This window comes from Sarcophilus harrisii, chromosome 4 (genome assembly GCF_902635505.1).
Source record: "Sarcophilus harrisii chromosome 4, mSarHar1.11, whole genome shotgun sequence".
Classification (NCBI taxonomy): Eukaryota; Metazoa; Chordata; class Mammalia; order Dasyuromorphia; family Dasyuridae; genus Sarcophilus; species Sarcophilus harrisii.
Window position 1 is genome coordinate 23,348,708 of NC_045429.1, and position 23,737 is coordinate 23,372,444.

Here is a 23,737-nt window from a genome sequence, read left to right on the forward strand (position 1 = left end):
ATACTTTGCATTTGTAAATGGAGTGACTGGTACACCCAATTCCAAAGAATGTGATTGACAAGGCACTCTATGTCTCAATCCTTTTTTCCAGGTGAAAAACTTAATAAAGTTTCAGAATCAATCAAAGAGACAAAGTAGGTATGTCATCTCATGAGTAAGGTTCTTGGATCATTGAATGAAAGGAGATGAGACAGTCCCTGAGAAGCTTTACATAACCCAGGAGCCCCAGCTTCCTTAATTGTAAAATGGATATAATGCTTGCAGCTCATAATTCACAGGTTTTTTTGAGAGGAAGAGATATAACTAAGAAGGAACAATTGGATTCTGTCCCAGGGCACTGACATGAAAGGGAAGGAGGGAAGAGAAGCTCATTTCTTTCCTCTGAGTTCTCTGATGATCCTGCTTTTTTTTTTTACCTTTTCCAGTCTTGGGCTGATGCTCTACCCACCCCCCATCTCAACAAGAATCCCATTGCTCTCATACTCCTCACCCGGGGCCCAACTTTGGCCACTGTTTTACTGGTTCTCCTGCTGGGCTGGATTGTCCATGACTTGTGGGATCTCTGGGGTTGGCAGTCATTGAATCTACTCAGCAACACTCTGGGATTTCTGTCTCCCACAAGCCCTACAAATGAACTTGTCCCTGGGCCTCGTAATAACAATTATGGCTCTGTTGAGGAAAAGGAGCCCTTTGTAAACCTGTGGAGATGGGGCCTGCTGTTATCATAAAACATCAGGGTTCACATCTTACTCATCATCGTATGTTGACCTGCGTGGTGCTGGGCTTTCCTTTTGCGTTTTCTGACAAACAGTCCAGTTCTCAGCCAGTCCACAAAACCCAGAACCTGTCCTGGCCCAATGACTCCCTCGGGATCCTTGAAATCTCTCCTTTGGCCTTGCTGTTTAGGCAGCTGCTGGAACTGACTCATCAAGTGTGGGAGTGGGGACAAGGAAGCAGTCATTCCAGATATCATCCCTGGAGCGAGGAGGAAACTTGTTTGGCGCTGGAGGAATTCGACAACTCAGTAAACAGACTAGTTTTTTTATTGATCTTTTTTGTTTTAATATCGCATTCATTTCCCGACATGTATTCTCATAATACCTCTCAGAGAACAAAAAAGTTTTTTTTAAGTTCAGCAAAACTAATCAGCACATCAACTAAGTCTGATATTTTATGCAATGTTCCTCATCCAGAAGCTCCATAGCCCCGGAAGGGAAGAGAGGGGGGTGAATTCTAAAAATCTCTTCCTTGGGGTCATTCGGTCTTCTGAATTTCATAGACTTGTTTAATTGTTATGATTTTTTCATTTAGATTGTTGTAGTCATTTTGTATATTGTTTCCTGATTCTACTGGTTTCACTTTGTATTAATTCATGAAGTCTTCGCATGCTTCTCTGTATTCTTCATAGTCGGCATTTCTTATGGTGCAGGATTGTTCCCTTACATTCATGGACCATAATTCTTTTATCAGTTTCCTAGGCTTTCAATGAATACTGACTAAGCACCTTAGTATGTCCCGAGATAGGGCATTGAGCTTGACAGGGGTGGGGGCGGGGGCTGCGAAGACAAAGAAATTGAGATCTTTGCAGTCCTAAGCTTTAATAGTTTTAAGTTACAACAGCCTAAGATGTCACTGAGATTTTTAGGACACCCTGAAGCAATCCTAAATTTGGGATATGGGGATGGGGAAGGGTAGGAATGGAAAACCACAGTATAAAATTTATTGCAGCCTGATGGATAGAATCTTGGCCCTAGAGTCAAAGCATCTGAGCTGGAATCTTATTTTAGGCACTCAAGGGCTGTGTGATCCTGGATCAATCACTTAACCTCCTTGAGCCTCAGTTTCCCCATCTATAAAAATGGTAATAATAATAACATACCTGCCCCTTAACAGCCAACTAAGGGTAGTTGGGAGGAAATTATCTTGCAAATTTTCAAATGCTGTAAAAGGTGTAATTATTCACAGATGACTATAACCAGAAATAGAAAGTATTGATCATCTTAATGTTCCCAATTTCAAACTCTTATGCCTGGCATTCAAAGTCCTTCCTTTTTATTTTGGTGGAGGGACTGAGAAACAGCACCTGAGACTTTATATTTTTAAATGAAAGAAGTAACCAGTCCATCATCTATTAAGCACTTACTGTATGCTCTTCACTACATTAGGCACAGTGGATGATATAACAAAATGTAAGGGGGCAACTAGGTGGCACGATGGAAAGAGGACCAGCCCTGGAGTTAGAAAGACCTGAGTTCAAATCTAGTCCAGGTATGATCCTGGGCAAGTAACTTAACCCCAGTTGTGAAGGAAGGGAAGGAAGGAAGGAAGGAAGGAAGGAAGGAAGGAAGGAAGGAAGGAAGGAAGGAAGGAAGGAAGGAAGGAAGGAAGGAAGGAAAGAAAAGACTTGATCCTTCTTCTCAAAGATTTCCTACTTGAGGAAACTAGACAAAAATCTAAGAGAAAAAGTCAGAGGGCGAGTAGTGCCAGGATGTGACCCCAAGTCTTCTAAGATGTCGTAGTCTGCTTGGGTCACCTCTCCCCAGTAGAAAGGAAACTCCTTGAAGTTTTCTTTGCATATCTATATCCTTAGTCCATACTCAAATACTTGAGCTCATGTTGCCTTTGGACTCTCTACAAAACTAGCCTCTCTGCCAAATCATCTCTTTGCTTCTCCATGGAGAACTTGCAAGCAATTCTTCCATCTATCTGCAATTCATTTCTTCCATCTGGTACCATTTATCATGAGTGCCAAGATTGATTGTCTTCAGCTTTTCAAACAGTGTGTTCTCAAGACAGACATCTAAGAGAGAAAGTAATGTGGTGAGCAGAGCAAGACTCGATCTCAGGTCATTGATTAGCTTTCTTCCCAAGTTCCCTTCCCTGTGCCCTTCCAGGAATGGGTGTCCTAACATACTCTGCACCTTTTACCTAAACATTTCCTGTTTCTTGATTTTGTTGCAAATATATAGAAGCCAGAGGTTGTGTGGAAATGTACAAAATGTAAATCAGAGCAGAAATTGAAACCACTTTTAGAGTATTAGGAATTTTTCTAATGGGGAGGCTTAGAGCTACTGTGACCGTGATTGTGATTGATAACTTTTTAGCTGATACAAACTCCATAATACAGCAGAAAAGGGGGGATCACATTGCCCTGAGGCACCTTATATTGTTCCTAAGCTAAAAGTAAGTTAATAACTCCAACAGAACGTGGCTCCAAAGAAGGAGGCAGGGAAGAAGGGTAATACTTGAAAAAAAGATCACACTCCTTAGAATGGAAGGAAGCAGGGAGATCAATAAAGCTTGAAAAGAGTTTGATTTTACCCCTTTCCTAAAGATGGAGGGAGCAGAAAGAATCCAGAAGCTGGTGGCCAATTCTATCTTCAATAGCGACATCCTCTACAATGTTATAAAATAGGGGGCTCACCCGAGATAAATTTGGGACATTGAAAATGTCCCATTGGAAAGGTTCTTGACTATCCTTGCTTGGAATGGATCCACTGAAGAAAAATTACAACTTTTCTCTCATTTCCCAGTGCATTTTGTTTATGTTATACCAGTTTTGTCTCAACAAAATTTTCATTTGATTGCTCTATACTAACAGTAGATTCCTGTACACAGTATGAGGATTATAGCGACTGAGTGCAGTATGTATTCTTCATCCCTAAAATCCTAATACCTAGAAGTTCATTTAGAGTACCCATTTTACAGATGAGGAAATGAGATTCAGAAAGATTAAGCACAGAACTAATTAGAGTTTGAAGTAGAGATTCAAGTGGAAGTTGACAGACTCCAAATTTAGCATTCTTACCTCTAAGATTATCTCCACTCCATCCCGCTTGTATTTTGCTTGTACATAGTTGTTTGCATGTTGTGTTCCCTCTCCCCTCAGACTGTGAGTTTCTTGAGAGCAGGTATGTGGTTTTTGTTTTTTTGTTCTGTTCTGTTCTGGCCTTTTCTTTGGATTCACAGTACTTTACGCAGTGTTTGGCACTGCATTTGAATTTAGGTCTTCCTGATTCTAGGTATGGCATTCTATCCACTGTGCTATCTAGCTGTCCCTTAAAAGATCTGGCTTGTTGCTCAATTGTTCTGGTTATGTTTGACTCCTCATGGCATGTATTGCCATTTCCTCCTCCAGCTCATTTTACAGATTGCAAAACTGAGACAAACCAGGTGAAGTGCCTTGCCCGGGGTCACACAGCTAGTAAAAGGCTGGCACTCTAACCACTGCATTACTTAACTGCCTCAACAACAAAAACTAAAGGCATTTAATAAGTGCTTATTGACTCTATGCTAATTCATTTTTTTTTTCTTTTAACATTTAAGCAGACTCAGATTATTTGCCTTATTTGTGTCATTTCTTATGGGCTGCAGGTCTATTGTATAAAGTTTGATTATTGACCTAGAAAACCCAAATAAATTAACACTAAATGTCTAATTCATTTTGGGAGTTCTTCTAAATTTATTCTCCATTTACGTTAACTTGCTTGTACTAGTAAGGGATGAGTTAAGAGCCTATTTGGCTCGCCCCATGCACTGGTAGAAATCCTTTGGAGAATACCTTGTGGCTCAGGGACCTAGACAAAAGCTTTTGTCTGTGGTGGGAATGACTTATTTGGGACAAAGAATCCCTGCAGACATTTTGGCATACCCTGTATAGAAAGAGACATTTAGAGAATTTGTACCCAGACCTCCAGTTGAATTACCCATATTTTGAATAAATTTGAAATAATTTTATTCAGGAGAGTTTGCTCTCTCATGTAAGGGTGAGGGGGTGACTAATCCTTGGGGAGAAAAGCCCTGGAGGAACCAGACTTTCCCTCTGAAATGGCAAAGCTGAATTTCTCTTCATTTTTTGAATTGTTTGGGTTGAGTAAGACCTTCTATAAGCATGTATACAGACAGTAACCTATGAAAATTTGGTAAAATGATATCTTTTTGTCAAGTTGTAACTCCATGTATTCGGAAGTGTGGAAGAATATTAATTCCTGGTCCTTTGTGAATTGTGCCTCATGGATTTTCTTTAGAGTCTTTACTACAAAATACTGGAGAAGGCACTGGAAACGGTTTGGGTTTTAACTTCCTCACGCCCCTAAATAATTAGTGTAGAATTTGGGACTGTGGACTCTCTCCAAAACTTCCCAATTAATTTTCTAATGAACAAAAATGTATTTTCTCTCCATCTTCACCCTTGTCTGCCATTAAAAGAAAGGAAAACAACAAAGTTCTTGTAACAAATGGGTAGGGTATAGCACAACAAATTCCCACATTGGCCATGTCCTAGAAACATGCCTCAATCAGCATCCTGAGTCCATCTGTCAAGAGACAGGTAACACATTTTGTCATCAGTCCTCTGTAATCATAACTGATCATTGCATTGATTAGAAAGTCTTTCAGCTTGTTTGTCTTTGCAATTATGTTATTGTAAAAGATGGTTTCGTTGTTTTTCCATCTCTATTCTGTATCAGTTCATCAGGTCTTCCCAGGTTTCACTGAGACCATGTCTTTCACCATTCCTTATGGCCCAATAGAATTTTGTTACGTTCCTATGTTACAGTCTGCTTGTCCAATTCCCAGTGGATGGACGCTTCCTTAGCTCCCAGTTTTGAAGTTTAGAGAAGATTTTTTTGTTTGTTGGGTTTTGGTTTTGGTTTTAGTTTTTTTGCTAGTACAAAAACAGCTATATAAATACTTTTAACATATGGTGGGGTGTTCCATTGATTTATTTGAGATACAGTTGTTCTTCAATGATATTGTAAGGAAAAAGTATGGTGCGTTTTTTTGTTTGTTTGTTTTTGCCGAAGCAATTGGGGTCAAGTGACTTATCCAGGGTCACATAGCTAGGTCAGATTTGAACTCAAGTCCTCCTGACTTCAGGGCTGGTGCTCTATCTTCTGAGCCACCTAACTGCCCTAGTATGGTGCATTTTAATGACTTTTTGGACATAGTTCCAAACTGCTTTCCAGAATGGCTGGGTGTGAAGTAGGACTTCAAGATTGCTTTAATTAGAATTCCTAATTATTAATGATTTGAAGCTGTTTTTTTTCATATAGTTCTTGAGAGTTTGGATTTTCTTTTTTTGAGTACTGTCTATTGGAGAATGACGCTCATTCTTCCATGATTAATCAGTTCCTTATATATCTTGCAAACGAGACCTTTATCAGAGAAACTCGCTGTGAAGATTTCACCCCTCGATTATCTGCTTTCCTTCTCATTTTAACTGCATTGATTTCGTCTATGCAAAAACGTCATTTGATGTCATGGAGATTGTTCATGTTACCTTGTGATCCTTTTCATCACCTGTTTGACCCTTAATTCTTTTCCTAACTATTGAGTTTACATTCTAATAGACAAACAACTAGCGACAAAGCAGGCTATATACAGAATAAAAAAGGAAAGAATTAAAAGAGGGAAAACCTGGAACTGAGAGGAAGTGGAGGAAAGGCGATAATACTAACCCCAAGCACTTAGATGGCTGTGAGGAGCCAGTGAGATATTTGTAATTCTGCAAACCTTGACCATTATATAAATGCTAATGATGACGAATGTTGTTATTGGTTAACAAAAATCCATGTGGGTATCCACAACAAAACAGGCTCAGCTCTTCCCAAGGGGAGAATGGAAGAAGGGGATTAGCACTGTAGGTAGGGAAGGGACCAGATAGCTCTGGGAAGCTTCTTCAGACTTCAGGGATTCTGAGGCTCTTGGATTAGGGGGCTCCTGACTTTCCTCCCAGTTCTCTGACTTCAGGTTTCTCCCACTCCCTCTCCTTGGGAGATCAGAAGCTCATAAACGTAGAGGGGGAAGTGACCTCCGTGGAGGTCTTGATGCACTGGCTGCTGCCCCATGCGGCTGCCTCAGTGAATGAAAGGAACTTCTCTCTGCTCCTGCCTGGCGCAAAAATCGAAGGCGGCTTCACATAGTCAGTCAGCGTCAGGGCCAGGACTTGAATTCGCAGCTGCTTTGACCAGACCTGGCCCCCTCTCCATGTCACACACAGATTCGCTGCTTCTGGACGCTCTGTGGCCCGAGTGGGGAGACATCTCCGACAGTCACGTCTGGGAGGCCGTGTGGTTGCAGCAAACGGCTCCGTCTCCTTGGGGGGGGCCGGGGGTAGGTGGGAGGGAAACCATCTGGAAGCCACGGGGAGCCAGCGCCAACGTGGCATGTGTGCATTAGCCTCCCGGCCCGCCAGACAAACTCCGAGCTGTCTCCTCCTGGGGGAAAGAAATAGGTCATGGCGTCTCCAGGGAGCAGAGGAATCCAAGACGGGCTGCTGCTGGAAAGTGATCCCCCTCCTCGGCCCTCCCTCCCAGCTGGCTCCCCCCCCCCACAGACCAGCCTGATGCTGGAGAAGCCCCCTTGGGCTCATGGGGGGGTTAGGGGTACCCCAGTTTCTTCTCCATGCTCCCGGCCTCCCAGGCTGTGTTGGGAGAAGCTTGGGGGAATCCCAAAGTCCTTGGGACTTGGTTCACTTAGGTCACCCTGTGGGTTAAAGGAAGCAGGGTCCAGAAGGAGGCAAGTGGGCACCCGAGGGGAGAGCTTGGAGAGAGACAGAAAGGGGGGGAGCTGTCCACACTGGCCCCCCCTTCCTCCTCCGGCCTTGCCCCTTACTTCCCTCCTCCTTCAGGTGGGATGGGGTGGAGAACAAGAGTAGAAAGGATGATGATCTTAGATCAGTCAACCAGCCAACAAGCATTTATTGAGCGCCTACTGTATATCAAGCTCTGTGCTAGGTGCAACAAATCAAACGATACTTACCCTAAGGAGCTGACATTAAATGGGGAGATTTGTACATACAAAAATACATGTGGCGTAAATATAAAGCTGGAAAGTACACATGTATTAGAAGCAGTTAAAGCCAAGGGAGCTGGGGGAGGGGGGAGTGAGGAAGGGCCGCTGGGGCAGCTGGGGGGGGACCTAGAAAGGTTTTGTGGGGAAGATGGCGCCCAAACGAGGTCTTAAAGGAAGGGGGAGGAGGGGAGCGTTCTAGGCTGGAGGGAGAGCCTGAACATCGGAGGACCAAGTTCAAATCTCCACTCATCGCGTCCTAGGGCACCCGGCAAGGGAATCCAGGCCTTGAGCCTGTCCCAGGTTACGGTTCCTGGAAGGAACGGGGACCATTGTTTGGCTGGAAGAGACCACTATGAAGCCGTCTCTATTCTCAAAGAACTTAGAGTCTACTGGTCCGCTAGAGGCCGGGGATAGAGCCTAGGGGAGGACATTTCTAGGCCAGGAGTCCCCAGCTCTGGCAGTCCCAGGCCTGGGAGCCCAACTTATTCCTTCCCCGAATTTCTGCCCCAACCTCTCGGTGCAGAAGCAGTTCCCTGTACCTGTGGCCGTGGCAGGGACTCGGCCCCCTGGGAGCTCTCCCAAGAGGGAAAGCTTGACTTTGAACCCGAGGAAGAACGGCTGGTTTGGGGGCCGTTCCACGAGTGGAGGCAGGGAGGCTCGGTGCTGCCGTAGGGAGCCGACGCCAGCTGGATTTTTAGCTGAACGACACAAAGGCCAGCTCGCAAATTCCACGGAGGTCCTGGTCTACACCGGCAGAGAGACCTACACTGGCAGAGGGATGGCGCCCCGGCTCCTGGAAGTGGGCAAGGATTCTTGTCAAAGCCGGAGCTTTGGGAGCTGTGTGACAGGAGCATCCGCGGGGGACACGGGAGACGGGGCCCTGTGGGAGCTGGGGAGAGGGGAGAGAACTGAACCGAAGGGAAGGAGGCCCTGGGGAAGAGGGCCATGGGACCTTCAGACAAGCTTTGAGAGGAGGGATTGTTTCCTTCTGTTTTTGATCCTCCCTCCCAGCCAGTGCCAGGTACACAGTAGGAACTTAATCAGTGCTTGACTGAGTGACTAGTAACTGGCCAGACCTTCAGGGTGGCTGTGCGGTACATGAGCAGGGGGAAGAGATGTTCCTTCACTGTCCCATCAGATGTCAGTGTCCTGAGGCAAAGTCCCTTTAGCCCTCCCTAGTTTTGCCTCTGAACCTTCTCCCTCCCCCTCTCTGCAGACAGTGATTTTCCACTTCTTCCTCCTCAATTATCATCATGTTTCCACACTCCCCACCCCCACCACAGTTGATCCCACTTAACCAGGGCTTTTCCCTCTTGCCCCAGCAATCAACAGATGGAAAGTAGGCTGTTTCTGGGAGGGGAGCACTACTTAGCCATCCCTTCTTCTCCAGTGGGATTAATGTCCCTCTAATCCCAGTAATCCCCTGGACAATTTCAGCCATAATCCCTCTATTTCAAAGCAATATCCAGATGGCTTCTGGGGGAGAACAGAACGCTCAAGGAGGCAGCTTCCTGCTCTCAGCTCTATCTCCCACCTGAGGCTTTGAGCCCATCCTGGGGGAACCAGGGGCGCCCCCGTCTTCGATCCATTGCCACGGCCAGAGGACCCCAAAGTCCTCTCTTCCTGCTGCACCCCAGCCTCCCTCCGACACCCTCCCCAGAAAACCGGACTCTCCAAAATGGGGATACCTGAGAAGCTAAGGCTGGCTGGGAAAGTCAATTAATAAACATTTATTAAGGAGTTGGGTCTCGCCTCAAATGGGGAAGAGACATGGCCGTCCATCCAAGGCCTGCACTGAGGGGAAAGTCATATGGAAGGAGAGGAGAAGGGGGATGGGGTATAAGAAAGGCTTCCCATAGAACGTGGGATGGAAGGGGAGCCCGGAAGGAACCGGAACCAGAACATTGGAGATGATGGAGAGGAGGACTCGGAGCATGGGGGAGGACCAGGGGCAGAGACTGGAAAGGCCTAAGAAAATGGAAGCTAGGGAGGAGGCAGGCTGTGGGGGACTTGAGTGACTCCCACTAACTCCCAGTAAGTCCAATTAGTCTCCAGTTGCCCATTTTTGGAGTTTCCCTCTATTCTCCTGTTTTTTCAGCCCAGAGGCTGAGAGGCAGCAGGGCCATGGATAGAGTCCAGCACCCAGAGTGTGGAGACTGGGGTTTCCTCCCAGCGGGGAACCTCATTAGCCGTCTGCCCTGAGGCAAGACCCTTCCTCCAGGTGTGAGATGGCTGAAGTGCTGGACCTGGAGTCATGAGAGAGTCCAAATCTACATCAGACACTTTCTAGCCGTGTACTTCACCTGCACCTGCCTCAGTTTCCCCATATGTAAATGAGAAAGTTGACCTCTATCCCTTCTAGCTCCAAACTTAAGATCCTTAGATCCCTCTTTGAGCCTCGGTTTCCTTATCTGTACAATTCTAGCAGCAACACCTCCCGGAGAGATTGTTGAGACACAAATTCTCCCAGTTTCGGGGAGGCCTCCAATTGGGGGCCTCTGTTCCCAGGAGTCCTTGACCCCCTGCATCATTTGCTCCGCCCTAGCCCCAGAGGCCCCTTTTATCTCAGACCTTCTGTGATTCCATTATGATGGGAGGGATTTCTGGTCCCAGCTTGGATCCATCTCCATTTGTCTGCTCTGGGAATAATCGCATTAGAGATGATATGATGAATGAACAGTCCCGCCAGCCACCCCCCAATGCCAGCAGAAGCAGGGCAATCTGATGACAATTAGCTTCTCCAGGGATTAGTTTCCAGGACCCTAGGGGTAGAAGGCTGAAACCCACGGGATGGACAGATTGCCCCGGTCCAGGCCTGGGTCAGCCACATCTGCCAAGGCCCGACAGGGCAGAACTGGGGGTGCTGCTTCTGGGGGTGTTTACCGGGGGGTAAGCTCTGCCAGAGTGCCCCTCTCACCATCTGGTTGTGGGCAAGCTTGGACTGAGGAGCTTTGGCACCACGGGCAGGGCCTTTAGTGATGAGTTGGAAACATTTTAAAAGCTTGAAAATGGAGCATCCTTGACTTTCCGAGCTCAAAGGGATCTCAGAAACCTCTGGTCTGGTCCCCAGAAAAGGGAAGTCACCCAGAAGACCTGTCCTGGTAGAGAGCTCGTTGCAGCTCGTGGAGGGCCGTGTCACTTCGATTTAGCTCAGGAGGCTTTTCCTCATTTATGAAGTCTAAATTTGCTTCTTCGGAACGCTCCTTCCCAAATCCCAGCTCTGCCCTCTGGGACCCTCCTTCTTCCTCAACCCCCAGTTTTCTCCAGGTTTCTTTAAGCAATCCTTACAAGGAGACTGTGGCCTGGAGAAATAGAAGGACCCGGACAGTAAACAGCAGAGCTGGGATTCGAACCCCAATCCTCTGACCGCAAATCCAATGAGCAATGAACTCAAGGCCCTTTATGAAGACCTGTTTCCTAAGAAGAAGCACTTCAGATGGAGAGGGAGAAGGGTATCACACCCCTTACTCTGCACTTCCCTTAAAAAGTCTTGGGTATCATGAGGATGGGAGCAGTCGGTCGGGGCGGTGGCTAGAACCCCGGCCTTGGAGTCAGCTCGACCTGAGTCCTCGCTGTGTGACCTTGGGCAACTTCCCTTGGTTTCCTTATCTGTAAAACGAGCTGGAGAACGAACTAGGCAAAGTGCTCCACTATTTTTGCCAAGAAAACCCCAGATTGGGACATAGAGACGTGACTGAAATGACTGAACAACAACAATTATGATGATGATGAAATTCTGGGCCAGAAGGGATTGGACTCCAGATCACGGACCTCAGACGACACCATGGCCAAGCCTCTCGTGTTACAGATAAGGGAAAGTGATTTGTCCGAGATCACCCAGCTGGGAAGCATCAGAGCTGGGCCTCGAGTTCTTTCACCTGAGCCATGCTGGCTCTTAAAGTAAGGACTCACGAGGCCCAGGGGGGATTTCATCACAGCTCTGGATCGGAGTCAAAGGCTTCAGAAAAGAAAGACAGATTTGGAAAGCAAACGGCCACTTTAGAAAGATGGTATCTCAATGGGATTCAGATTTCTGGAGCATAACTTAATGTGGAGGCCCTTGATCAAGACAGGGGATGAAATGAACTTTAAAAAAAAAGATTTTCTTTTATTACATATGTGTTTTAGCCATCCAACAATTTAAAGTGCAAATGATGTCTATTTTAAATCCTGTGTTCTTAATATGGACAATACATAATTTTTAATTCATTCCCAACAATAATAATATCGATAGCAGCCCTATGCCATCGAGGCAGTAAGTCGTATTCCTTTTTACACTGACAAGGTGCGGTGATGTATTTTCTCCTTTTTTTGGCCTGTGGCTCAGGGTTGCTGCTTTAGTTCTGATCAGTACCACCGCACAGCCATAACCGACATTAAAAATAATAGTCTTTGTTGTTTTCACTTTTCAAAAATCCAGCCCTTCCTCTATTCTTCTCCCCTGATGGATCAAATCAAAATAAATTCCTATAAATAAAAATAAACTTCCAAAATCCCAAAATAAAATCCCCAACATGCAGTCATAAAGTTGGCAAAACACATTCCCACATTGGCCACGTCCGAAAACATTTCTCTGCTGCATTTTCAGTTTCTTCACCTCCTTTGGCAGGAGACAAGGGGCGGCTTTGTGATGTTGATCAGAGTTCTGAAGATCTTCAATATCATTTTCCTCTCTAATGTTGCTGTCGCTGGGTAATTTTTCCTCTTGGTTCTGCTCATTTCGCTCTGCATCCATCCATAGAGATCTTCCCAATTTTCTCTCAAAAGAGAACAATCCCATATTAGTTCACCATTTGGGGTTACTATGAAAAGAGTTGCTGTAAATGTTTTTGCATGTAGGGGCTTTTCCTTGTACTTTGAATTCTTGGGAGTATAGGCAGTGGTACCATTGGGTTAATTTTCTTTTTTTTCTTTTCTTTTCTTTTCTCTTCTATTCTCTTTTCTCTCTCTCTTTCTTCCTTCCTTCCTTCCTTCCTTCCTTCCTTCCTTCCTTCCTTCCTTCCTTCCTTCCTTTCTTTCTTTTTGCTGAGGCAATCAGGGTTAAGTGACTTGCCCAGGGTCACACAGCTGGGAAATTTTAACTCAGGTCAGGTCAGATTTTAACTCAGGTCCTCCTGACTTCAGGGCTGGTGTTCTACCCTTTAGCTGCCCCAACTGGGTTAATTTTCGGAAATCCTTGGTATGGTTCTAAATTGCTTTCCAGAATGACTGGATCAACTCACGGTTCCACCAACCACACTTTACTGAACTCCTCCAGCTTTTGTCCTTTTCCCTTTCCCAACTTTGCCACAAGTTGGTGGGTTTGCAGTAAAACCTCCGTGTTGTTTTAATTCGTAGTCCTCTGACTATTAGTGATTCAAAACATTGTTATGTATCGCTGATAGCTCATAGTTTCTGTCAGGAGTTGGGCCTCTGGAGTCAGGGTGGGGTTTTCCCTTCATCTTAACTCTCCAAGTCATTTATTTGACTTTACCCTTTGTTTCCCTTGTATAAATTGCTCTCTCGGTTCTGCTCACTTTACTCTGCCTCAGTTCACATGACTCTTCCCAGGTGTTTCCAGACCCATCCTTCATCATTTCTGTTGTTGTTAGCATTGTCTCAGTGGCACCCGGCTCTCTGTGACCTCATTTAGGGGTTTCTTGGCAAAGTCCCGGGGCAGTCGGCCATTTCCTTCTCCAGCTCATTTTACACATAGAGAAACTGAGGCAAACCAGGTGAATTGGCTTGCGCAGAGTCACACAGCTAATAAGTATCCGAGGCCAGGTTTGAACTCCAGGCCCAGCGTTCCAGCCACTGCGCCACCCAGCCGCCTTTCATCATTTCTTACAACCCAGTCACAGCATTCCAACATTCCTACGCCATGACTAGATCAGCCATTCCCGTCGGTGGACACCCTTTAGATCTGCGTCCTCTGCAATTGTTCAAAGAGCTGCTATAAAGTGTCGACCCTTTTCCTCTTTTTTGGAGAGATTTAGAGTCGGCCTGGTCCCAAGAAACCACTTAGTCCAACATGCCCATTTTCCAGATGAGGAGACTATGGCCTAGAGAAATGGAAGGACCCTGACAGTAAACAGCAGAGCTGGGATTTGAACCCCAAACCTCTGACCGCAAATTCAATGATCTTTTTTCTCACTGTACCATAGTGAGGACATGGGAGTGCGTTTGCCCCCTTGTGAGATCCGGCTCTCAGTTTCCTCACTTGTAAAAAGAGCTGGAGGGACTGGAGGGCCTCTGAGTTCTAGTGAGGAAGAGACCCCCTCCCCTCCCGAGCTCAGAGGCCTGCACAGAGAAGGCCTTTCCCTGAATCTTGAAGAAGGAATCCAAAGTGGAGGAGAGACACGGCGGTAACAAATAGGGTTGGGAAGCAAACCTGCTTCGCTTGCTCTCCCAGGGTGGGCTTTTCCTTGGCTGAGTCCACCTGGGGGAGGGGGGGCTCCACCAAAGGCCTGAGGTCAAGACCAGGTGTCCAAGGACTTATTCCCGCCCCGCCCCCCCCCCCAACCTCTAGGAAAGGCAGCGCCCAGAGGCTTCTGGGAAACAGGATGGGCTCTCCCTAAGAGCACCTCCCCTGGGTAGCCGAGGTACACCAAGGACCCTGAAGGTGGCGAAAATCTGTGCCGACCACAGGGTGGCGCCCCTACCCAACAATAATGATGGCATGGGGCAAGCTCAGGGAGACCACAGACCACAGTCAGAAGGGGCCGTCGATGGGGTAGAACTGCAAGGGTTCCTCTGAAGCTGCTGATCCCAAGATCTGCAAGCATCAGAACCAAGACCGCAACTCCCGGCAACGTCGCTTTCATATTAAATGTCTACAAATATAAATCGATAAATATCTCTGAGGTACAAGAGACAAGAACCCACCTCTCGGCCCAAACGGGTCGGTGGGCCCAGCCCTGAGGCCTGATGGAACCAGGCTGTTCCCTCTTCCCCACGAGGGCCTTAGGGTGTTTGGACAATAAGTCGTGGCCTGTCATCCCTGGGATAGAGAAGAGCAACCATCCCAGAAAGGAATTCTCTCCATGAAGCCCCTGCCCCCCCTTTTTTACTCTCCTTCCTGCACTGTCTCCCCAAACTGAACGCGATGCCCTGGTGGTGGTCTGACCAGGAACCGGAAGCTGAAGGGGAAACTCTGAAGGACCTCACGTTCTGACAGAAGACAGCGCGGGCTGGGAGGGGGAGCCAGGAAAGTGTCTTTTAGTGCCGTTGGGTTGGTCGTTGTTCTCAGAGCTAGAGTAAGAAAGAGGGTAGGAAGTGAGGAAGAGAGAGAAGGGTGCTCGAGGATGGGCAATAATTGGTAGTGGGTTGTACTCACCAATCAGAAACGGGGGGTCCCGGGGTCCAAAGTTGTATGGAGGAGAAGGAGGTTGGAGCTCTGGAGAATGAAAGCTCAAAGGTAACGTAGGAAAAGGTAGTGATGGAATAGAGGTAATGATGCAGTCCATTCCCTACCACATGGGGTTGTTGTGGAGAAAATGTTGAATAAACCATCAAGTGCTTCGGTTGGTTCTTAGTGGTAGAACTGACCCTTGAGCCTAGGCTTCAAGCCCCCTCGGCTTCATGCTCCTTCCCATGTACCACATGGATACAAATAATGCAAGTTTATTCCCTGATCATCTTGGAAAGCCTTCCTCTTTGTTAGACCAAGAGGTCCCTCAGCTTGGCAGCTGGAGGATATTAGCAGAGTGCCCCACTAAAGATCGACGCATCTTTGAGAACTTTTTGCCCTTAGTAGGGATGTGGGAGAAACTGAATAAGCTGCTCTCTGAAGTCCCCATCAGCTCTGCCATTCTAAAAAAAAAATGGCACCACTAAAATGGAACCCATTCTAGGGTTCTATGATTTTCTGGTTTGGAATTTTTAAGCTTCCAGAATTCTAATATAGTTCCATGTTTCTAGTCGGTTCCATGAGTCTCTCTTTCTAAGATAATCAGGTTCTAAAATCGCATAGTTCTAAATCTTAAGGTTCTATTTGCTTCTAAGATTCTATGATTCTAAAGTTCTAAGGTTCTAATTCCCGATGTGGCTATCTAGTTGCATGACTCTAGAGTGGTTTTTGATGTTCAAGTTCTAGAGTTCCTAAAGCTCTGATTCTGAAGGTCTAGAGCTCTAATGTTCCAGGTGGCTATAAGGTTGCATGGCTCTATGGTGTTCAAATTCTAGGGTTCCTAAAGTTCTGTGACTCTAAAGTTCTAAGATTCCATATGGTTCTAAGAGTTTATGGTTCTAATCTTCTATATTATTATTCTAAGGTTATATGTGAGGGCGTGCTGGTAAATGTTTGACAACTAGTTTTCTAGAAATCTATATATATAAACACATATGTGTGGTATGTAGATATGTGTGTCACATATGTGTGTTTAAACAAATTACTAAGATTTTCTCCTTCACCTTCTTAAGTCTAGATAATCGACAGAACAATAAATCAAACCGTGATTTATAGCATTTACCAATTTCCAAGATGTAAATACCCATACTGAAAGTTTAACAGTTGGCTCTCTCTAGCTGGTAAGATTTGGTACCAGCATGCGACTGGTTATATGTCTGTAAACTTTTAAATACTGAATGTTCTATATGTGCTGGGTTCTAAGGTCCTAACATGGCAAGGTTCTAGGTTCTCAATGGTTCTCAGGGGCTGATGTTCTAAAGTTCTATGATTTATATGCAGAGATGTTATCTCCTGTCTCTATGCTTTTGCACAGGCTGATCCCTCACGCCTAGAAGGTATTTCCTCTTAGCATCCCTCATTTCCTTCAAAATGCATCTCCTATTCTATGTATGATTTTCCCCTGGACTTCAGTCTCCAGGTGTTAGTTCTGTGTATATTTTGTATATTCTTTTTATGGACACATTTATTTTCCCCAACAGAATGTAAATTCTTTATGAGAAGGCAGGGTGTCACTTTTGACTTTGTAGCCTCAATATCCAGTTAAATATTCAGTACACAGTCGGTGCTCAATAAATGCTTGTTGACTGATTGAGTAACAACTCCAATGCTCTGTCCTTTCTGCCCTAGTCTGATGTCAGGCCTGGCGTCCTTGGACCCCAAGACCTCTAGTCGCTTGGGAATCCTCACTGTGGCCTACTACCTCTGGACCACCTTTGTCGCCGTCATTGTGGGCATCGTCATGGTCTCCATCATCCACCCTGGTGGGGCAGCCCAGAAGGAGACCACAGGCCAGAGTGGGAAGCCTATAATGAGCTCGGCCGACGCCCTACTGGACCTGATCAGGTGATTTCCTTTTCTGATGTCTTTTGATAGGGCTGTTCATAGTCCAGCTCCCAAGACAGGGATGCTTCTCACTGACCAGTTATCCAACAGCATATACTGTGCTCCTGGCTTTAAAAAAGGGACAGAGGGAACCTGCCCTAACATCTTCCCAAGAACATTATTCAAGAAAAATAAGTTACTTTTTAGTTATCTGGTCCCCTGGGGGGTGGGGTGGAGGGCACTGATATGGGGCACCAGTATGGTTAATTAAAAAAAAAAAAGAGTCAATCAGCCAGTGTTCAGCTTTGAAATCTAAAGTAATAGCAAAATTTCCTGATTTACTGGGAGTCTCTGAGTTAGTAAGGTGGGATGCCTGAGAATGAGCCAGGAGCTAGGAGAGTCACACAGAACCTTGGCAGAAAGCAAACACACAGGCAGGGCAGGCGGGACATGCCTGCAGCTCTCTGTACTTGTGGATGGCCTCCTGCATACGAGTCAAGATATTTTCTCAATGCTCAATGTATTGAAGGTTTGGTAATAGGTGGGCCCCAGGATAAAGTGCTCGCCTCAGAGTCAGGATGAGTTTGGTTCAACTTTGAGCAAATAACTTAACCCCTTAAGTTAATAACTTGACTTTGGAGACTAGAAATTGAAAAATGGAAGCAGATGTACAACAGGAGAGGAAGGTTCTTACTGGGCATTCCTTATACGAATGAAATCTCAGGTCTGGTAGAAAAAAGAATATGTAAGATACTTGACGTATAATTGTTCCAGGCTGTTCACCTTATCCTGTTCAATTCTCCTGGAACACTGTCAATTTGTAGTCTCTATCCAAATATAAGTACTAATAGAACAGCCCCATGTGCGTTTCCTTGTTGTGATGACTGACTTGCACTCATTAAACTTCTTTAGGAAAGTAATCTGTGTCAATGTCCATCCCTCTATCCATTTCCTATTTTTTAGCATCAACCTGTTAAGTTTGTCAGTTTGGAGTTCTTTTAATTAATAAGAGCATATCTGGCTCTTATTTTTAGTCTTTCATCGAAGGGATGGGTTCATTTAGATCTTTGCTCTAACAAGTCTGACGTCAGAGCATACGCTGTCACACACCAAACCTGGGGACGTGACCTTTGGCTGCACGGGGTCTAGAAAGAGGGAGCCAGTTGGCCTGGCGCTTGTGAGCACCACAATTTAGGAAGGACGCTGCTCATCTGGAGAACATTCAGAGCAGAATAAGAGTCAGAGTAGACTGACTTTATGAAGCAGGTTCATAAGGACCTGGAGACTGAAAGGGGGAGCGAGGATGGAGGCAAGAGCAGGGTTCTTTGGGCCCAGCAAACCCCATTTTCTGCATGAAGCCCTCCCAAGTCTTTAATCTTGGTGTCTTCCTTTAATATAACCCCCCCCATTTGTTCTGCCCACATTTGGTATGTACAAAGCTGTTTGCAGTAGGAGCAGGGTCTGTATTCCCGGTGCTTCACAGAGTGTCTGGTATATATAATCGGCGCTTAATAAGTGCCATTGTCTCAACTCTTCCATTGAATATGTGAAGCTGGCTTTCCCATCTACATGAATAGAATTACATTTGCGCTTCCCAGAAGGGAATCCTGGGAGAAAGATTCCTTCCTGCTGGGAAGGGGGGATAACCTCCACAGTCACACGCAGGCCCCTGCTGCTGGGACCTTTTAGAGCTGGTTAAATGTGTCCTCCCCCCGTCCACTCTCGGCTTCCATTTCTGTCTCCAGACAGACTCAGCCGGGCTCCAAAATGAACCTCGGGTTACCCTAACTCAGAAGGACTTCAGAGCTTAATGGCTTAGACTCATTTTACAGAACTCCCAGCTAGACTGTTCTCAGAGCCCACAGTCATGTGCATGTGTGTGTGAGACAAAGTCAGACATAACTACTCACAGAGCTGGGCCCTTGTCCCACACCCACCCTTCCAACACTCAGGGCCCTTAGATAAGCCAGTCCCAGCCCAGCCAGTCTCTGGCAAGAGGAGCTGAGCCCCAAATGGGAAACAGTGAGAAGTCCCAAGGAAGTGTCCAGCTCCATGCCCTGGAAGGTGCCAGAGGAGGGGGGGAGGACCGTGGCTGCCCGAGAGGGCCGTTCCTCAGGTCAGCCCAAACAGGGAATGAGTCCCAGCACTCTGACCATGAGCCTGAGCCCAACAGGGTCCCACTGGGCTCCTACAGCTTCAGGCCGGGTCTAATTGGAGGAAATGGAAACTCCAAGGAGTCCGCAGTCCCCCCGCTGCTGTTTCTGAAATCACCAACTCTTACTTTGTACATTTGTGTATATGTGGAGATGTACGTGCTCTGTAGACTTCTGGAGGGCAGAGGGGCGTCTCCTAATTATCTTGGTAGACCTGGATATCCTGGCACTTAATAAAAGGCTTATATTCCCAGCACCTAGTAGAGGGCTTAGCACATTGCCTGGCAATTAGTAGGTGCTTAATGAATGTTGATTTTAACCAACTAGATGTAGGGGTCCTCAGACTTTTTAAATAGGGGGCCAATTCACTGTCCCTCAGACTGTTGGAGGGCTGGACTGTAGTAAAAACAAAACCTTGGTTTTGTGGGCCTTTAAATAAACTTCATAGTCCTGGGTGAGGGGGATAAACATCCTCAGCTGCTACATCTGGCCCACGGGCTGTAGTTTGAGGACCCCTGATTACTAGAGTATAACAGGTACTTAACAGCAATACCTGATTGATTAGAATTCAAGCATTATAAATCATGGGCAACTAAAAAAGCCCCCAAAAGCATTCTAGTTGCTTGGCACATTCACCCAGTGGCAATATGGTTGCCAGGGACAATATCATTTTGAACATAAATTCATTTGTTTTATCTTACAGAGATGAATGATGGTAGTTTATCTGAAGTTCTGATTCAGGGCAGCTAGTTGGTGCAGTGGGTAGAGCACCAGCCCTGAAATCAGGAGGACCTGAGTTCAAATGTAACTTCAGACACTTAACACTTCCTAGCTGTGTGACCCTGGGCAAGTCACTTAACCTCCAATATAGGAAAAGTATTGATTCATAAAACAGAGATAAGTGCTGAAGGGTAAAAAAAAGAGGTTTAAAAAATTTGGTGATAGAGCTAAAAAAGTAAACTTAACAGAATAATTCTGAATGTATTTAAGGTTAAGCTGGAAGAAGGACAACAAAATAGAGAAAGAGAGAAAAGATCAGATGAGGTTTTTATTACAAACTCTACTCAACATCAAGGAAAGTGGAAGTACCGTACTTGAACTCTAACATCACAGTCCCAAAGGTACTTAGAGGGAGAGATGGGACTAAAGAGAACAAAAGCAAATAGGTCAGACCAAGTGTACTTGAAGGGAACTGTGCTGAAGGCAACCCAACTGTGAGGGTATTGAGGGGTTGAGCCATAAGGTATCCAAAAAAAGAGATGGAAAAAATCTCAGACCTTCTTAATTTCTGTTAAGAGCAACCAAGAGAACATCAACAACCACTTAACTATATGCCTGCTTTCCCATTTCATAAAATTTTATGGGATGTGGAGATCAGAAAAATAATATAATATATACGTATCTATGTGTTGAGGTCATCTTCGATAGGGATGTTAGTTGGGAACAGATAGACTTTCTTAAATGATATTTCCAGGTGATCCCTACACTTATCATCAAATATACAAGCCCATTGTGCTTATTATTTGTTCACTAGTTCAAAAAAATTTTGATTTAGTAGAGCAGAATGCTGCCTTAAAGACTCACTTCCAACATGGCGGCTCCAATCCAGCCATGGAAATAACATGACATTCTTAGATATATTTAATGGTTAACCTTGTTCAGCCTCGTACTGGTCTTTAATATCAGGAGGGGCAAAATTATGCACATATTGATAGATGGAGAGATAGCTAGACAGACAGATGGGTAAATACACATGCACACATATGTGGTGAGGGAGCCAACATGGAGACAGGTGGCCCTAAGATGCTCGCCACTGGCAGGAAGGAGACACAGTACAAAGTCTATGTGGAAGGGAAATTTCTTGTGAATGGTGAAATCTTCCATTTACTCCTGCTTACGGAAGGCATTGGGCTAGTTGTATCCGCTCATAAAATGCCATAGGAACCTCCCAGAAAAGCTTAATAACCAGGCAGAAGGGTTTGGAGTAACCATCCACACAAGATGAGCAAATGGATGAAGAATTCCTACTAACCCTATAAGTAGTTGCTAGTTGAATAGTTTATGGGGCACATTCATAAGTATATATGATAAATATATATATTAGTGTGTGTGTGTGAGAGAGAGAGAGACAGAGAGAAAGACAGAGACAGAAAGACAGAGACAGAGAGAGACAGAGAGACAGAGACAGAGAGACAGAGAGAGACAGACAGACAGACAGAGACAGAAAGAGAGAAAGAGAGAGAGAGACAGAGACAGAGAGACAGAGAGAGACAGAGACAGAGACAGAGACAGAGAGTAAATGAACAAGAAATTAGCTCCAGAACTAATCAGGAAGGGGAATGCAGGTGTGAAGATCTCTTTTTAACCTCCCAATTTTCATGTGGCTGGGACATATGGAACACTACAGTTTACAAAGGCTTAACACTGAGCATCAGTCAAAGGGCAGTTGGGAGCTAATAGTGGGTACAAACAAACTACAAGCACATGACAAATAGGAAGTTGAGGAAAAGAATTGAGATTTAGGGTGTGGATGAGTTGGGGGAAAGGGGGCATCTGTCCCGTGCCAGGAACAAGGGCTCACCCTCAGAGGGTCAGCAACCCTTTGCCCCCAATGGTAAGAGCAAAGCGGGAAGGACCACAGTGCGCTGTTTCCCCGTCTCCCTCCTCTATGGGAAGGTTGATAGGACCCGGCTGTATCAGATGGGGAGGCTTCGGTGCATTACAATCTGCTTCGTTGGAGGGATTGTCCACCTCAGTGAGTTGACAGGCCCACTGAAGGAAGGCATTGAGCAAGTAGAGTTACCTGGGAAAGAGAGAGCTGCTTCCCAGGGGAGCGAGTTCTTGAGGAGACGGTTGGCCGCTTGTCCCAGATGCTGCATGGGGTGGATGAGAACCTTCACCAGGGATGAGGAGGACAGATTCTGAGTCCTAAGATTCTGGGATTCTCGCTGCTGTGGGGGCTGGGGGAGAGCCCAGATTCCAAGTTTATTGTCTGGGCTGTGGTTGCTTCTAACTCAGTGAAAATTGATCCTTTTGGTTTGAAGATATTTCCATGGTTGGCCGTTTGTTTGGGAAAGCTGGGTGATTAAGTCACCCGCGCCCCATCCCCTGGGCAGAGAGTAAGGAGGCCGCTGGCAAGGGTTGGAGGAGCCATGGCGGGGGAGTTCTGAGAAGAGTCTCCAGTGACAGGGCAGTGTTTCCCTGGAGCTTTTCTCTACAAGCATCGGCCTTGTGAAGTTGTACTTGTCACTCATCTCTCCTGTGGGAGGTAGTGAGAGTCCTGTCGGTGGAGATCTTCCTACCAAGACTGGGTATCATAGGTGTTGGGTGACTGTTTATTTTGCTGCTGTTCTCTCTGCCAAAGAGAATGACTTTATGGCCTGAAAGGATAGAACAACAGTCAAAAAAAAAAAGCTAACAGGAGGTTAAAACCCAAGAGAAATAAAGAAACAGTAAGAGAGCTTTTAGCTCTGCTTGAAGAGTTCAAGTCGCCTGGCCCAGCAGTTATGATCTTGGGTGCTTTACAAAATAAAACAATAACCAGCTGCTTGACATCTAGGCCAGAAATAGTTGAAAAATTGTAAAGAATAGGTGAGTTGCCCCAAAACAGATGCAGGGTAAATAGAATTTATTCCCATCAATTTTTTTTTTGTTTTTTTGGTTTTTTTGCTGAGGCAATTGGGGTTAAGTGATTGCCCAGGGTCACACAGCCAGGACGTGTTAAGTATCTGAGGCCAAATTTGAACTCAGGTCTCCTGAATTCAGAGTTGGTGCTCTACCCATTGCACCCCCCAGCTCCCCTTCCCATCCATTTTGATTCCAGATAAAAATGAACCGATTAACCAGAATGAAGTGCTTACTATTGCCAATCATTATGCTAGGTGCTGAACCTCAGTTTCTTCATTTGTAAATTAGAATTTGCACCACCTTTTCCCTGGAGATGTTGAAAGGAAAGTGCTTTTTAGATCTTATAACCCCTGTTAAAGTGGAGTTTATGATGGTGAATTTGTACCGTTCTTGAGTTTTTAAAGGGAAACAACTCACCAAGTTCTCCTGTTCATTTTCTCCTGCCATTCATTTGGCAGTGAACGCTTCTCTAAATGCATGGCCCGGGCATGTGCTAAGTCACTGGGAATCTGAATAAGGAACTTAACGGTTCAGGAGATGAAATATTTGCCAAAAAAAAAAAAAAAACTACAGAGGAAGCATAAGTTTGAATTTATGACTTAACCCATTCACTTTCCTAAACCAGTCTTGCGAGGGGCAAGAGGCAGGAGGGTGACGACCCAAGGCCCACTTGGACTTCAGGCAGTTATGACTCTAAGGTCCCAGGGAGGGAAGTGTTATTTCAGACTAAGAGGAGCAGGAAAGTTTCCTTAGAAGTTAGATTCGGTCTAGGTCTTGAAAGGTAGAGAGGATCTAGAAAGGGAGAGGAAGGCCGAAGCATGATCGTAAAATCAAAGTGTCGCTTCATTCAATTCATGAGACCTGTATTAAGCAGCCACCAAAAGCAAGTTATTCTGTGAGATTCGGGGAATACAAAATCAAAAGCCATATTAGATCCATTTTACAGAGAAGG

General features: G+C 45.6%; 1 protein-coding gene across 1 annotated transcript in view; it reads left to right on the forward strand.

The window, feature by feature from the left end:
* The window catches only part of SLC1A7 (solute carrier family 1 member 7), a 68,345-nt gene that overhangs the window by 18,003 nt on the left and 26,605 nt on the right, over nt 1-23,737 (forward strand). Inside the window, exon 3 of the mRNA XM_031969096.1 lies at nt 16,811-17,026. Within this exon, the coding sequence (XP_031824956.1) occupies nt 16,811-17,026 (216 nt within the window). The remainder of the gene's footprint in view (nt 1-16,810; nt 17,027-23,737) is intronic.